A 17,158-nucleotide genomic window follows, 5' to 3' on the forward strand; every position below is an offset into this window, starting at 1 on the left:
CCTGCCCACGATCCGGCCTACAGCAGGTTCACGCTAGGACTTGCAGCCGTGATACACTCTGAGAACCACCGCAGCCCTAAACGGTAGGTGTTTGTGGTCTTACCTTGCCCAGATTGCTGTGCTCCACTGCAATCTCGCGGTAGAAAAAGTACACATAATTCCCGTATTCTGCTGCGTGCAGGAAATGGGGCTCTGGAAGGAGAGAGAGAGAGGTGGAGAGCGACTGTTGAGAAGTGTATTTGTGCAGCGTCACCAACAGCAGCAGGGGAAGCATGTTGAATATTTCAGGGATTTGTACAAGCTGCATATGACGAGGGGTGACCTAGATTGCCTGCGAGGGTGCCGGCCATATCCCCTTCGGAGCTTGGCAGAAGAGGGAAAGGGAGAACGTTTTAACTTGCCAAAAACAGCTCTGACAACCGGTGTGGACCCGGTACAAAGCGCCATTTATCATAGGCTGTTTATGGAGAGCTTTAGGAGAGGCCCATCAGGTCGTTTTACCTCTCTCTGAGTCAGGCCAAAAACTTATGAATGAACTCTACAGCCACATTACACGTGTTTTGAGGCCGTTGTAAGTCATCCCACTGGTCTAGTAATGTCATTGAAATAGTCATGCATGAACAGGTTTCAACAACTAGCCTGGTCGTCATGATCAAGTTAATCTGGTTATTTGTGCCTAAGGAAATCAGGTTTTACATTTACATTTGTCTTTGCACTTGTAGAGATTACACAAATGTTGTTGACTGAACTGGGTTGAGTTCAGTTCCATCTTAGAAGTGAAACATCCTCAACTCAACCCAGTCCAGTCAATGATGTTTGAAAATCTCTACTACGATAGACACTCCCTTGATGTCTTCACAAGCATATTTTGACTCACTTCTAAACCAGAGTATGCAGAGATGGATCCCCCCAAAAGCTATTTTCATAATCCATCTCTTCTACATATTCAAAAGTTTGGATAAGTTTGGTTGAAAAGTTTGCGGCTCCCGAAGCAGAGTGGCAGGCTTGTTGTGCGATTACCGTCAAGCGAAGTGTGGGGGGGGAGGGGGATATGATGTAGACTGATGAGGTGGCTTACCTTTCAGCCATTTAGAGTCATATTTAATGGTCCTCAGTGCAGATCCATCACCCATGCTCCGATAGATGACAGAATCACTCGCCTGGAAGTCTGCAACTGTGGCAGAATACAGCTTCCCCTCTGGAATGAAGCAAAAAAGCTTTGTTATTTTTTTTTACAGTAACAGCCACACACAAAAAAAGGCTGTGTTGTCTTTATTGCAGTTTTTACAAAACATTTCATACTTTGTATCACCTTAGAAAATGATGTGCTTTCAGAAAGGCAGCATTACCAGATTAAAATTAACTGCAGCTAAAACACGGAACCAAACGAGATCTAAAACAAGTCAAGAGAGGAATTTAGGACTCAACAAGCCCAGCACTAAAGAAGTAATGATTAGAATAACTATGGGGCTAATTCAGTACCCTGAGGTCCGCTTCTTTTTTTTCTTTCTTTTTTTTTAACCATGCTACAATGTTGTTCTCTCATCAAAAACTTACCTGGAACATCTTTGAGTAGTCTTTGAATCAATTACATTTTCTAATACAGTGTAAGATAGTAATTAAGATGTGTCAAGACATTATTACCAAATATAGCATACACCTGCAGCCGTTAAACCCGATTAAACCCAGGTCTTCCAGATCCACCCTCAGAATAAAGTCACACAGGACTCAGCAGTGCCCTACGCTTCAAATTTAATGGGCCGACATAACCTGAACATCGAACGTGTGGAACAAGAAGTCACAAACATCCCTGGTTGTTGCAATGCTACTCCTGCTCATTGCCTTTTCCTCTGCTCTTACAAGGGCCTAATTGGCTGAGTTGTTATCGCTGCGGGCATTGTTTTAGACACAGTGGTGATAATGAGAGCGCGGGGTAGGAACACATTCGGCGCTCTCCGGCTAGAACAAGTGGATTTTTACTGTATGTTTGTGCGGATGCGTGTGGGAGGGCTCGGCCTGACCCTTACCGGCGAACAGGGCCACGTTGGTTTGCTTGGAGTCGAACGGGCAGCGCGCCAGGCCATTGATCTCCTCTCCGTCGAATTCAAGGTTATCCAGCTGCAACATGCACCCACACAGTCAGGCACAGGGGACATGGGGGGGGGGGGGGGAAACAATAAGCGCAAAGCAAGCGTGAATGTGCTCTAGTCACATTTACTTTAAGTGGATGTCCGTGAGAACAAAGACATTTACATTTGGGGGTATTATAAAGTGTGATAATAAATACTGACCCTGTAGTATCTGCACATAGGGTTGAAGCCGTTGGTACCGCAGATAAAAACCAAGTCGTCGTTCCGAGGGACAAGGACTTTGATGAAGTTGTGACACTCATCCTAAAGCAATAAAAAAAAAGTTCAACAATGGATTTCCAAACAATGATCTAGGGGAGATATGTATCCTACTCGCTTCTTTCAATGTGAATAGCTGATGTGCAGCTTTGTCAATAAATCAGAGCTTTCCCGTCCACCAATATTGATTGAGATAATGGAACACCTACTTTATAGGCAGTATATGTGGTTAGTAGTTTGCGTTTGTGCATTTATACATTAAAAAGGCACATGATACTGCATGTAGCCTTGACATAGTGTCAAATCTGTTGAATCTTACAAGTTAAGCCGTAGGCACTATATTGATTGCTTTCTTCACATTAACAATACAATCCTTTAACATGAAAATCACATAAGACGAGTGCGATTTTGATACATACCCTGTGCTTGCCTCTCACAGCACACATATTTCTATCCGATTGTCCCGACCGCCACGTTAGCTTCTGCAACAAACCAAAAACAACCCCACAATATTTAGACATACAGGACTAGAAGGCGCATATCCAAGCGTCTCATTTAACAAAGCTGTCCACTGCGGTGATGAATGGCCCCTGTACATGTCGTACGGGGCCCTGAAGAGAGCAGCTCTTGGCCAGTATCTTACCCGGTATGGGATGATCTCATTCCTGTAGCTCTCGCGCAGACTGACGAGGTACACCTGATCTCTGCAAACACAACACAGCAGGCGGCATATCAGTGACCCAACAGCTTTAACCGCACTCTGCCAGTACCAAGATGAATATTAATGTCCATTTACTAATAGAGCCTTAATTACTTGTAGTAAAAGCGGTAGTTTCAATTTTTAAATGGGGGTTTTACATGCCACTTATCAATAGGTAATGAACTCAAGTGTCCGTTGTCGGGTTTGAGGCCTGCACATGCACGGCTACAGTTTTATTCTATTACAGGAAGTCATTCGAGGCAGTGTGACATTTGGCAATATAGAAAGTAATCTATACTTTCACAAAATAGGGCTGCACATAGTTTGGGAAAAATTGTAAATAGATGTGTTGGACATTTTAAACGACTTCAGTTGCATTAACACTAAAGAGGAGACTGTAATAGGAACTAAAAAAAACATAGTATCACTCAAGAATCACATGCATTTCAGAACAGATCCAAACTACAGGGTTAGCAGGTTTATACATGATAAATCCCAATGGAGACAGATGATTCTGGGGTTTCACGTTATATTACCTGAATAATTGCTAATTAGGACCATTAAAATTGCAATTTAGATTCTATTGTGATGAATTACTTATGCCTATTTCACTATTCTGTCTTCATTATGTGTAATAATTTCATGTATTTGTGCCCTATCCCTGCAAATTTGGGCTGAAGACATGTGCAGTTAGTTGAAGGACTAATTACTCTCTCTTTCATTGACTTGTTTTTTACGTACAAAAACAATTTACATCTAGATAAAACTTCAATATAATACATTGCATGTATTGGATGACCCTAGATGCACACGTATACATAGGTTTTGAGATAAAAATGTACTTTTTTGTCTTTAAAGTATTATTGTAACAGCTCAGCTGTTTCTTTAAAACTGTTGATATAGGAAGTGTGACTAAGCTTTTTTATTTGGCTAACACGTAGCAATGACTTACTTTGGTGAAAGAAATGCCATAATATAACCAAGCTAATGTTCAGGGATTTACCTTTTACTGACATAGCCTGCAACAACATCTTATCAGGCTGTACAGAGCATGTTGTGTAACTTACAGTAAACCGCACCTAAACCACATGCGCGGGATCTCAGTCCACCTGTTATCCTTTATACGTGACAAGATAAATTCGCCTTAGGGCCTAGATTTTTTTCTCCACGCTGCGTGTCAAAATGATTTCCAGCCACTGTATTTGCACATGTGGCTCGGCTCATCCAAGTGGCCATAAACAGCGGCAGAGACGTGTAGCTAACAGATGCCAAGAAATCCCAGATAGCACGTCAGAGCTGGATGACGGACGCCTTTCCGTAGGTCGATAACGCTATATACATCAAGACGCATGCCTCGAAACCTCAGATGCAATAACGCTAAGAGCTTTTCCCTCAGCAGGCTGTTTACCGGCTACAGGACAGGACACTGGATGATATTGGTATGGGGGAGGTGTACGGGGGAGAAGGGTATTTACCTGCCAGCAATGAACAATGTGTCCTGGATCTTGGTCATGAGCTGAAAGTCGAGGCGATGCTGGGACTCGTTTCCAGAGGGCCTGCCTCTGAAGACGGGGTACCGGCGAGCAACTGTGGGCACAGACAGTACAGTCACTTTAGGAGAATGTGAGCAAGATATAAGGCTGTCCAAAAGGAGTGCATTTTCTCCAGTTCAGCTTTACCCAAATCTTGAAGCTTGTCGACCGGAGAGCAACAGTGTAATGCCTCATCTGAAAGCCACGGCCTACATAATTGATCCTAGCCTTTTTTGTTGCATCGTCGCTACATTTTTGAAGTGTTTTTGTTGCGTTTTCATCACATTTTTTTGCTCTTTCGTCACATTTTTGTTGTAGTATTGCTGGCACGTTTTTTTGTCACCCTTTTATTGCTTCTTTGTCTTATATGTTGTGTTTTTGTGTCACTTATAATACATTCTGTTTGTGGAAAGAACACTTTAGAACCAAATCCAAAATCTGTTTGGGTCTGAAACATTGGTTGGAGTGCCCCCCCCCCCCCCCACTGGTAGCAGGGAAAAAAAAATCAAAAACAATATACAAGCCCTCGTTTTTAGTTAACGACATGTTAACAAATGGATGGCACTGTGATAAAGGCAGTTTAATTGCAGAGAAGCTCAGAACGGGTCCAGTGAGGTCTCTTAGCGATAATATATAAGATCTAAGAGATAAATCTAAGAGATGTGACTCAAAGCGCTTCTGCAGTAGAACATGAAACGGGATTACAAAAAAAAGAAACTCAAAAAGTCCCCATAAATCTTATCCTGTGCCTTGAATGATATTGCACTTTGTTTCTTTCTTTGTTGCCTCCAGTTGACCTCATACTTTGACATATGCACAGCCACGCAGAGACCTGACTACGCTCATATATCATCAAATGGCTCACTGCTGCGGACCATGATACTTTGAATAAATGCAAAGTTGATCGCAACAGTGACAATTACTTCCTGGTTGTTTGCTATCGCTTCTTTTGAATACAACCCGTGCATTTTAATACTGTGTCTTCATGACCCCATTTCAACAGCAGTACCTTGAACAGATAGCGTCGTTCCTGAAGCCCAAATTGAAAATGCATTAGCATAGATGGAGTTAAATGAATCGACAGAGGATGCAAACAAGCTGTAATAGTAGAACTAATGAAAGCTGCTCCAGACACTTACGCACTGATCAGCTCTTGCATTCAGCTCAAGTCTGCTGTGTTGATATAATTACGCCTCATGTGCTTTCTACAAATCCTCCTGCAATTAAGGTAATGGTAGAGCAGTAATATTTTTATTCCATGTAATTATACGTGCGCCGGGGCAGTGTTGTTTGGAGTCGGGGCAACGGCGGCTTGCGTCAGCACATCTTTGGATCTCTCTGTTGCACGAAAATCCACTTAATGTTTGAGCTGACCAGGCAGAGGATTGATTTTATTACAATGGGAAATCGCAGTTGATGAACCAGAAGGAATGCTCCGCTCAGTTAGGGACATCGCCGCGAAATTTAATTATGTTGAGCTTTATCTGGAAACTAAATTGCTATTTTACTTTCTTGCATTTAGATATAGCTGCTCCACAGTCCTTTCCTTTATTGAATATGCAATCGCGCCGTCTGAGGGATAAGACGGGGATTGTGTTCAATTTCTGCTCCAGCTCCAGTCCATTTTTTTTCAAGGTCATATTTGCATTTTCTAACGACAGTCTTCCATTATGTTTTCCCCTCTCGCAGTCACCTCAGAAAATCTTTCGGTCGTACTGTGACTTGCATGTTAATTTAGGGAAGGTTTTATGCACCTTTTGATGCAGCCATGTCTAAGAGCACACAGGCTTGGAACCACTTGATGCTTTATCTTGGAATATTTACCTGTACCTGGAATAGGGTTTTAAGCTTTTCACTTAATCTCTTCAATTAGTGTATCCGGAGTATAAGTCGCACCAGCCTTGGACACTACCTTGGCCGGGAGGCGTCACTGCACCATTGACAAGCCTCTCCCGGCAGCACGTTGTTCGAACCATCCATTTGCGAGCTTGTTCCTCTAGCCGTGGCCATCTAGCTTTTTTTGTTTTCTTCATTGCAGTAAGAGAAGCCTCAGCTTTTCGCCAGTCCCTCACAGGTTTCTCACTCACACCACACTTTTTTCCTACTTGATGACCGTTTTTTAAATCTTCAGTGGTACAGGGGTAGCAGATACTGGTGCACAAGCCTAGAGTGTCCTCTAGCGGCTGTCAGTATGTTGATAACAAACATGTGAAATTATATATTTTGATATACGAGTCGCACTTGAGTATAAATCACACCCCAGGCCAAACTATGACAAAGGTGCGACTTATAGTTCGGAAAATACGGTACTTTGATTTAACCGAAACCAAACGGGAAGATCTGAGCTTTTCGATGTGTAACTTACAGTGTGTGTCCACCACATCCAGGGCAGGCGTGTCCTCCGGGAAGCTGACAGCGATGGTGGTGCCTGTCCCCAGCAGCAGCAGCAGCAGCGCAGTGAGCAGAAGCGCAGCCCTCTGGCCCATGGCTGCTCTCTCTCCACAACCTCTTTCCACTCACCAAGATGTTACCTGCAAAGGCAAAGATACAGCCGTGTCAACCAAAGAGTAAGCAACGAGCAACTTAACACATGTGCTCTGTCGGGGTTTGGGGAAGAAGAAGAAGTAAAAGCAGAAGTAGTTTGTAAAGCAGAACGATTACCCAGCTCTTAGATATTAAGGCAATACATCAAACTTTTCATACCAAGTACAACCAGGCCAAGATCAAGGTCAAATCGGGATTAAACCGGGTCTGAAAAGTATAGACCTAAATTCTGCAATTCTAATTCTCTAACATCTACAATAGCAGCCGATCTGAATCCCCTGAAGAACCACTTAAAACATTTAACGACGCATCAAGGTATGAAATTACACAATGCACATTTCAATCTTTGGTGGCTTCATTCGATTAGAAGAGAGTTTTGTCACAAAATCATGGGTGAGGAAATGTGTACCGTGTTTATGTGCAGTGAGCAATGAAAATTAAATATTACAGCACCATTTATCGAGACAATCCCCCCCCATAAGGCATAAACTTTGCCCATTTGTGTTACCCTCACAGTCAGCCTGTTTAATCTTCATCATTATGATTATACAACATATGCATAAAATAGCTTAACGGTCTTGGAGCCCGTATTTATAAAAAGGGTCTGTAAGGGAGACATGCTTCACATTCATGGCAGTGTGGCGCAGTAAAAAGTCATAAAAGTGCACTTTGTCCGGCGTGTTTTGACAACAGTAGGCTTAACTCTCCGCGGCGCAGTCCCATAATAGTCAAAGTTATATCATGCGTTCAGCCAAAGCGCGAGCCCATTCAAATTTCTGTCTAGCCACGGCGCTCTAAACTCGGCCAAGAGAGAAGCAGATCGCCGTATTGAATGTTGAGTGTTAAAGTTTCAAATGGGCGCGTGTGACCTGCTCTGTGTGTTGCTGTATTGATTTATGGGCTCGCTGTGCCATTACCCTGCACCCTCCTCTCTCTCCCTCTCTCTCTACATCTGCTGTTACTGTCTGAGTGGAAGGTCAGCCAAATGACCGGTGGGGCGCCTCTGTGTGGGCCGGGTACAGAGGAAGTCCACTCAGTTTGGGGCACCGCGGGCCTGCTGTCTCTGTGCATCTGTGCCGGGTTTGGACCGCAGCGCAACAGCAATCAGCACATTTTCAAAACTTCATCAACAGCAAAGATGACCTCAGATGACCTCGGGGGGAGAAGCAGGAACACAAGACGCAGCAGCTCGGAATTTAAATGATGCAGAGTTGTGGTTTGCAAACTTCTCACTCTGGCCCAGAGATGATTTGGCTTACAATTCTCAATGAAAAGAACATTAGAAATATTTAAGTGGCGGCTGAACCGCGTAGAGAAAGTCAAGTGTCTTCATTGTAAAATGCGTGAGGGCTACAAGGAAAGAGCAGCTGATAGACGGCAAGCTCAGCCAGAGATTTTTATATTTTTAGCCAAATTATGATATTATATGATTATCTAGGCACAGCTCCACAATAGTTTTTAGACGTGCAAAAATACCCTCAAGTATTCAAACAAACCCTCATGAAATAAAAGAACACATTGGTCTTTAATAACACTTCACGGCCGGTAGCTGATATTCTTAAAAGAATAAACATCGTCCCAATAGATTGAGTAGATCTATGACCGTTATATTGCTCTATCACCGCACAAAGTCACAGAAATATTCCTTCATCTATGTGCTCTGCGTTTATTTTCCAGAAGCTAGATCCAAAACAAGACTAAAGACTTGGACTACACCTTCTAAAGCTGTGGTTCTCAACTGACATGGCATCAGGACCCGCCTTCACCCGCATATGACATGCCGTGATCCAAGTAACAATTTGATGTGTTATATACAACGCAAAATACTGTAATTTCCTCACAAATTATAATGGAATAAGCATTAGATAAGCTTTTAAAGATTACAATGATCAAAACAACCTGATAACAGTGATTGTAGCAGACTATTTATACTTTTTCAGAGTGATAATATGGAAATAAATGCCAACCCACTGATAATGCATCTGCGTTGAGAACCACTGCTCTAAAGGTTCACTCAACAGGACGAGTTGGACTAAACCAGGTCAGGTCTTTACTCTAACATCATCAAAAGACTGAAACTTTCCCCCTATAAGCACCAAAAGAAGCCTTACCACAGTGAATACACCAGTCCCATTGTTTCAAAGGCAAGTAAACAATTGGAAGACCATGGATGATTACCCCATGTTGACAGAAAGAGTAACAGATTGTTCTTCGAGTACGTCAGGCTTATGGTCTGGCGCAGCTCAGTGAATGCAAATTAGCAACAACAACAGTGCAAAAATGTACAGCAAACATAAAGCTGTCATTTCATATTAAAACAATCACTGCCTCGGTCTTTCCTGGGGGCTGCCGCGCTCTCGTTCCCGTGATTTGCGCTGTCTGCCCGTGGACGTGTTACATAGGCAGATGCTGTGATTATTCATATTGGGAGTGGCAGGAGTTTAGTTTATGCGAACGTGCATCTGAGCGCTGCTTTGGAGACTCAGGTCTGTGCATATTAATGATTAGTGTACATTCAAATATTTATGAAGCAAACAAATTATTCATGCCAGCAAAGCCCGAACGGATATAAACAATTTACTGAGACGTCATGCGGGGAAGACCATGGATTAGCTTACACACACACACGCACACGCACACAAAAGGGCAGTTCTGACTGAGGGGCCGTAATGCACCGGGCGGACGCACACTCCAAAACACGCGCGCGCCATATTGAGTCATTTTTCAATTAGCTCGCAGCACACCTGCTCCAGTGCCGCCTGTGAGCCGCGCTGCCAGCCCATTAGTGCCGTGATTGATCCACACAGGAAGCACGCCCCAGCCGCGGCAGCAAAGACAATCTATGGGATTGGGAGTTCGACCGCTCCGAGGGGGAAACTTAGTTACGCGGGATCGAACCGGTGAAGGCCAACTTTTCCCGACTAACGAAAACAAAGTAGGTCAGTAGTTTGATTAAGGTTTGGTTTTAAAGTGGTGCCCCAAATTAGAGCGCGGCAATGAGCGGAGTAGTGTGAAATGTGATGAAATGGCAGGCAATCTTAAGCACAAATTGGACGATGTGGACCATTGTGACTATTTCCCAGTGTGGTATATCTCTGTGAATGGTCCCCTCTAAGACTAAACTATGATCATTTGTTTCTGTGACCAAAGAAGCATAAACTGCCTGAAAACATGCAATATCGACAGTGCTGTGTTCAAGTACTGCTGTTCTATTCTATCAACTGGAATCATGCTCCCACTGTGCAACTAAGTGCAGACAAAAACATTGTCAAACACATTTCAATGGCTGCACAATCGATGGCCAAATTATCGTCAGTGCAATTTCTGGTGACACAATACTCGTGCCACAATCGTATATCACAACATTACTAGTTTCATCTGCCTGAGATTTATCAAAACATGGAAAGGTTCAGTTACAGCCATGACTTTAGTTGCAATTCTAGCCTTGTTTTAAACTTTATGAAAAAAAAGACTTTCAATCACATATAAAGGAACACACAGAGTTGATGTCTGCGTTATGTAAAGTGTTAAAACATACAACTTTATGATGATACTCACAATACAAATGCAGTGTTTCATTCAGTGCAAAAGTGTGAAATTTCCTGGAACACTGATCCCTATTTTTATACTTGATCTAACCATCAAAGTGCCATTTCTTCAAAAGCGCCAATGCACTGGTGTAACTGTATTATTACGTGCCACTTGGACCCTTCAGTGCAAGTGCTGCCGAGACCGACTTAAGTGTTTTAGCCGTCAATAGCGTCTAATCATAGCTATTCGGCCCTCTGCGGGATACTGCTCTGCCTTTAAAAGGCCAATGTCATTATGAATGAACAACACAGGCCCCTCACATTAGGGACCACTTCATCTTAATTAATCTTTGGAATCACTAAATTTGGGGGTTCACGTTTGGACAAAGGAGTAGAGGGAGGGGGCATTTAACTCGACTTAAATGTATGCATATGTACAGTTGATGATTTATGGGCACTGGCCCTACAAAAGGTGCTCATCCTACAGTATAAATCAACAGTAATATAGTAAACATTCAGTAAATGTGCCTTAAAAGTAGCGGGCAAATTGCGATGACAGCTTTTGGGTGCCAACAAAAGTGCCAAGTTAAATCCCCGCCAAAGCACTTGAGGAGTTTCTAGAGTAGTGACAAAAATAGACTCCAGACACGTGACAATGCCAGCTATGAAATACTTAACTCTGTTGTGCTAGAGCTTGCAGACTTCTCTCCTTCACCGGTCATATCTCTAGTCATATCCTGCAGTGAAAGCGGATATTTGTAGTTAAAAAAAAAAGACATTTGTGCGCTGTGCGGCTAATTATAAAACATTGTAATCACTCATAAACTAGCAGGCTGGTTTTTGTTTACCGTCATCCTGACAACTTTGCTCCCTTAAAGTTGGAAAAAGTGCTTTGAAACTCATCCCACGTGGAGAACTGAGATGTCAGAAATGTGTTAGGAAAGACGTTTGGACCACCACTGACATTCTTCATTGGTTGTAAACTAAAAACAAATGCTTAATGGAATTTAAAAACAAATGCTTTTCACTACAGCACCATTTAACACTGAATGCCTCCCATTTTTCTGGTCAAGGCCTAAAGTCACTGGATGTAGACTGTGGAATAAAAAAGCATCATGCAAAGAATTAAGATTGATAGATTTAACGACAGCTTGTGTGAGAATGTAATCACACAAACCTAATGTCACCGACCAGTTTAAGGAAAGAAAACTGTCTCTCGTCAAGTTGCGGATCTCCCCTTATTCCCCTGTCGACAGAAATAGCTCCTTCGTCAGAAATTTTAATGTAAAACAGAAACGCAGCACATCCAGAGGTCAGCGGGCTAAAATTACTCCTCCGTCACTACACTAAGCCCATAGTGTGTTTTTCTATTGACTAGATCGTGTTCCTCGCCTCCAGTCGGTGCGTGTGTTTTGGCGTGTGTGCGTGTGTGTGTATATTCACGTATGTAGGCCTCGACAAGCCTAGAGCCAGAGCTTGTCACGCAACGCTGTGCCATTCAAAATCACTGTACTCGTGCGCTGTTGTTATTGCAGACCCGGTTGGTGGAGTAAAGCCACGCTCTTTCCTCCCCGCTGAGGTCGCTGGTTTGAAGCCAAGGTGCTAAAGAGGGAAGTTGTGGCGGTGTTTTGTCTGTGGCGACTAGTGGGTGTCCCTGTAGCTGGATATTTCAAGCTTTGGCTGCTCAGTATTGGAAAAGTATACATTATTTAAAAATAAAAAACAACAACACGGGTAGTCTGCTGGTTTTAGATTGATAGTTTACGGTTCAGTTGGGTGTAAATAGGACTAGAGCTTTCAAAACTGGAAGTAAATGTGAACTATGGGGCCGAACCACTACCGATGCAGGTAAACAGGGACTTAGCCAGTACTAGGAAATGATGTCATTGTAATTATTCTGACAAGAGAACAGACTGAAATACAGTGTGAGCTGCTAAACCGATGCAAGAATCTTGTTGCTGTTTGGAGAAGTCTAAACTACATGCCGGTTTCATACATGAGAAATCCTTTTGGAGAAAGATTCTTCGCAATTTGCAAATTTTTATCGTTGAAATTGCGTTTTTAGTTGATTGTAAGCAATTGTGCAGCCCTCTACTGTATTTAGATATATAGGTTTAAGTTTATTGTGGTGAAACAGGATGAGAGCTTTCGAACAAGGATCCAACTGTAGCACTAAATGAGGAACAGACAGGATTGGACGAAAGATTTCAAACACCTGCTTAACAAGAACCCCAACAAGGGACTATACCAGGTCAATTCTGAACTAAACAAAGAAATTGAGTGTATTGACTAAAAACTTGAAGGACTAAACCTCACGCATGGAATAAACAAGGACTAAATCGGGACGTGTTTTGTTCCAACGATCAAAACAACAAGTTAGTTTTGCTGTGCCATTGTTGTTTCAGTAGTCTATTCCTGTCATAATCATTTGCGCTGCTCGGTGACACATCATCACATGCACTTGTCAGAGGTGGCTTGTGTCGCGTTTGTCTGTGAAAGAAACAGAATTGATTGGGGGTAATAAAAGCTGGCGATCAACGGCAGGGCGCGAGGTTCGGTTTGGTTGTGTGCGAACGTAGTCCTGGCAGAACAATGGGCAGCGCCGCTCCGGGCGGCAACACTTGTCATCAGGCACCGCAATGAGGTGTAATCCTAACAGCGCGGGGTAAAAGATAGCACAGGCGTCGGTTTACCTCCCTCGCACCCTTATGTCTACGGCAAGCGAGAGGGGTCAAGCAAGTGAAGGCGTTCTCCGGCGTAGAGGTGTCAAACACAAACTTAGTTACACAAGTGATCTCCCGGGCTTTCACTTTTGTGGTGCCAAATTATCGGCACCGCCACGTCATGCAATATCGGTATCGCAAGAAGCTGCAAGATATCCCAAGATCGACACATTTACAAGTTTAAAGGTTTTTCCTAATATTGTGTAACTTATTATCAATTTTATCAGCCCTTTATCGTCTATCATCTACCTCATCGAGTGCCGAACATACGCACTTCCTGACACAACTCAACATGGCTCACAAAGAGTAGGCTACTCCATCTTATAATCCAAATGTTGCTGGATCGTTCCACCCATAAAGTTCACTTTTTATTAAGTTGCACCGTACTGTCTCGCCATTTTCAATATGCTCCACCAATCCATTTAGGGCGTGCCAGCTCATTTCTCAAGTAGGGACCATATTTTTGCAAGGATGCAGAGTTGGTCCGATTGCATTAAGAGTAATCAAGATGCATCACCACCAGCCACCGAGTCAGCCAAGTTGTTAGCCAGCGCTCATGAGCCCAGAAATGATTACCACAGCACCCCTTGCGAGCGGTTAAAAACACGCTAACCCCAATCACCGCCAATTTCACAGGAAGCTCTCTTGTTAACGGGCGCGGACTTGTTGCTGCGTACAGATTTTGGCACAGGGAGCAGCAAGAAAAGATCACGACGGTGCCACCCTGAACCTGATTTCTCGTGCGAGCGGAGGGGCGTAACAGGAGAAAGGCAGATCTCAGCAGTAGCTCAAGCCATAGTCAGATACAAAGAGTGGGCTGAGTTGCAGGTGTGACCAAGCAAACAAAAGGGGCTTTGGGCACATCGGCACAATGGGGGCCCCACCCCCGGTTCAAGCAAAGGCACCGCTGCTATTAGGGAGGACTTTTGACAAAACAAACTATAGGCAGTCGCAGTCACGGCATGTTAGTGCCAAATGTGGCACAAAAGGGGGCAAAGTTTTTTATCAAACGGACGATTAACTTTCAATATGATATGAAAGGAAGCGGCACGCCTTTGGTGGTTATGTTGAGAGGGTTGTAACCGCGCAATGAATACGGAGTTTAATACTTCACAATTATAAGAACACTTTTAAGAACTGCACTGTGTTTATATTCTGACAGAAAATAGAATCATTATCCCATCACAGCAATCCGAGTCAAGTTGCAATTTGTTTTGAATGACCATTATGTGTCTTTGTTAAGAGCTGCACAATCTATCGCCAAAGGATTGTCTCAGTATGAGGCCAGGCAGCACTCATATCGCAAGAAGCCACCATTCATAGCAAAATCACTGATGTCTTCCCTTCGGATTTACACATTTTTGCTTACACACAACTCCCCGAAAGCATGGCAACTTAAAAGTGTGAAGAAGTTCAGTACTTGTCATTTGCTTCCACTTACATTTATAATCTATGGAGAGTTTAATACCTTCAAGCAGTAAACAGGCAGTAATTCTAATATGGGGGTAAAGTTGGGTGGTTCCGGTCAGTGGGACCTGACCCTTTGTGACCGCCGCAGCTCAGTGACACACACAGCAGCAGCTGGCTCTCTCGCTCTCTGGTGGTGACCGGGCGGCCGCTCTGTAAAGCCTGTATTTTGGGGTAATTAGCCTTGTTGGTCTCTGGGAAGGATCTGAGGCTCTCCAGATGCGCACATCTGGCAGGGAGATTAAAGAAACAGCCCCTGCCTTTCATTCTATAAAGAGCAACACGGGGAAAGGTCATTTATTATGGGCTTTGAGGCAGCTCTGTTGGCGATATTAAGCCATGCAAACAAAGATGAAACGACTTATTTCACATCCAATCCACAGTGATGAGGTGTCGTTATGCTCGCAACAATATGTCCAAACATGGGCTGGACTGATTTGTAATATCATGTGGTGATGGGTTACAACAGGTCGTACATATGTCAAAACAATGCACACTGCCACTGCCAAGCCACATCTCAAACCAAAGGCATTGATGGATAACAGTGGCACACACCACACACACGCACAACCAGGCGTTTCTCGATCATTATTAAACAACAAAGTCATTTTAACCGCTCCCTGCTCTTGACTTTCACGCAATCCCTGTCCAGTTCATGATTCACACCGGCGAGGTTTTGAAATACGCACAGGACTTTGGGGAAAATGCCCTCGGGTCACAGCCGGAAAATGTATCTGCTGCGTAATGCCAATTGAGCTCATCCTTGCGTAAAACGAGCACATCATTGCAAGATCGCGAGCGCGTTTCCAGGCTCGGACACACACGTTTTTTGCTCAACAAGTGCGGATCAAACTTACAATATCAATTTGGCTCCCGTTGGTTTTAAGTTTTTTACGCGTGGATCTCCCGGTGCTGCGTGTTCGCTCCACGCCTGAGCTGCGAGGCGCACGTAATGCCAAGCTTTTGTGCCAACATCAGGGGGAGTGAAAGCCTTCAGATTTTTTTTTTTGCCCCCGTACTAAACCTATTCATGTCCCTTTAGTCCACATGTAGGACCCGCACAAAAGACAACAAAGGCGCGGGGGGACAGCGGTGCAGTGTCAACAACAGAGCGCTGATGTGGAGAGCCAGAGGAGGCAGCAGTGAACGCAGCTCGGCACAGGGCAGGGCTGGGACTGCTGATCCTAAAGGTTACGAGCGCGAGCGACGTTTGTTATCACCGGTAGTAAAGAAAACCGCGAATGCACTGTGCGTAAATGCGTAAAACTGATATGGAACCAGTTCGCGTGCCGTTCTACCCTAATCTCGTGCTCATCTCTCCATTGTTTGAAAGATAACTCACAGTGTGTTACAGTGAAGTAGATATCGAGATCTAGAGTTAACACTCTGGGGCGCTAGATCCAATCAAAAACCTCGAATCATCTGTTCGCACGAATATCGCAAAGTACACAGTCAACATGGCACACAACACAAAGGTTACCTCAAAGAGCAAAGGGGGAAAATGCACTTTTATTACTGGTGAGCAGCACGTACGCTGGGCTCCCAAAGGAAATGCACAAATCAATGTTATCAAACCTGTTTTTTAAGTTTTATTTTAAAATATGTGGTCTAGGTTACTTCAATTTGAACTTATTAAATACAAAACCTACCTTGAAAATCCACTCATGAATCGGGCACTCCACAATGTTATAGTCCTCTGGTAATCCATTAAAAGCCCAGTGCGTAAAAACGTGTAAATCCTCATAAACAAACATCCATTTGGAGCTGTTGGTGTTGATCCACTTTTGCGCACGGAAATACTGTTTTACGCTCGCGTTTCACTGTTTTTCTCTCGCTCTCCTGGACTCTCTGAGCACCGTCCGCTCTCGTCCTCGGCTCCCTGCGCTCTGACGATGACTGATCTTCAAAAAAATCTCAGCAGCAGCAGCCACCCTCCCCCCTCTCCCTCTCTCTCTCCCTCTCTCGCCTCCCTTTCCACTACTATTAACTTTGGGAAAGCAGAGGGAAAAAGCATAAACATTAACGACGCGTACTGCTTTACACTGCCGCCAACTCACTTTGTATACACACATATATCAAACATTAACCATAAGATATTAATATCAAACATTAACTATAAGATATTAATATCAAACATTAACTAGCCTATAAGATATTAAAATTTACCACATGGCTTTAAATGGCAAAGTCTGATGTCACAAAGTTAAACGTTCATGGTCCAATTGTTGGTTGCAAAAACCTCTGCAAGCTTCTACCACGCCTCCAAAGTGGCACGGTTGTACTTTTAAAACACAAAAGTTTAAGTTTTACTTCA

The 17,158-nt window shown here is 43.6% G+C and overlaps 1 protein-coding gene across 2 annotated transcripts in view; it reads right to left on the bottom strand.

Moving 5' to 3' along the window:
- The window catches only part of sema6d (semaphorin 6D), a 29,269-nt gene extending 12,523 nt beyond the window's left edge, over window positions 1-16,746 (bottom strand). For both annotated transcript variants that reach the window (XM_079554824.1, XM_079554823.1), the window contains exons 1-9: window positions 16,494-16,746; window positions 6,946-7,111; window positions 4,524-4,635; window positions 2,992-3,052; window positions 2,768-2,830; window positions 2,292-2,393; window positions 2,028-2,118; window positions 1,079-1,198; window positions 104-192 (exon numbers count right to left, since the gene is read on the bottom strand). In XM_079554824.1, coding sequence (XP_079410950.1) covers window positions 104-192; window positions 1,079-1,198; window positions 2,028-2,118; window positions 2,292-2,393; window positions 2,768-2,830; window positions 2,992-3,052; window positions 4,524-4,635; window positions 6,946-7,066 — 759 coding nt within the window. In that variant the 5' untranslated portion in view covers window positions 7,067-7,111; window positions 16,494-16,746. The remainder of the gene's footprint in view (window positions 1-103; window positions 193-1,078; window positions 1,199-2,027; window positions 2,119-2,291; window positions 2,394-2,767; window positions 2,831-2,991; window positions 3,053-4,523; window positions 4,636-6,945; window positions 7,112-16,493) is intronic.
- Between the last annotated feature and the right edge of the window lie 412 nt (window positions 16,747-17,158).

This window comes from Gobius niger (genome assembly GCF_951799975.1).
Source record: "Gobius niger genome assembly, chromosome: 4".
In the NCBI taxonomy this organism is placed as follows: domain Eukaryota; kingdom Metazoa; phylum Chordata; class Actinopteri; order Gobiiformes; family Gobiidae; genus Gobius; species Gobius niger.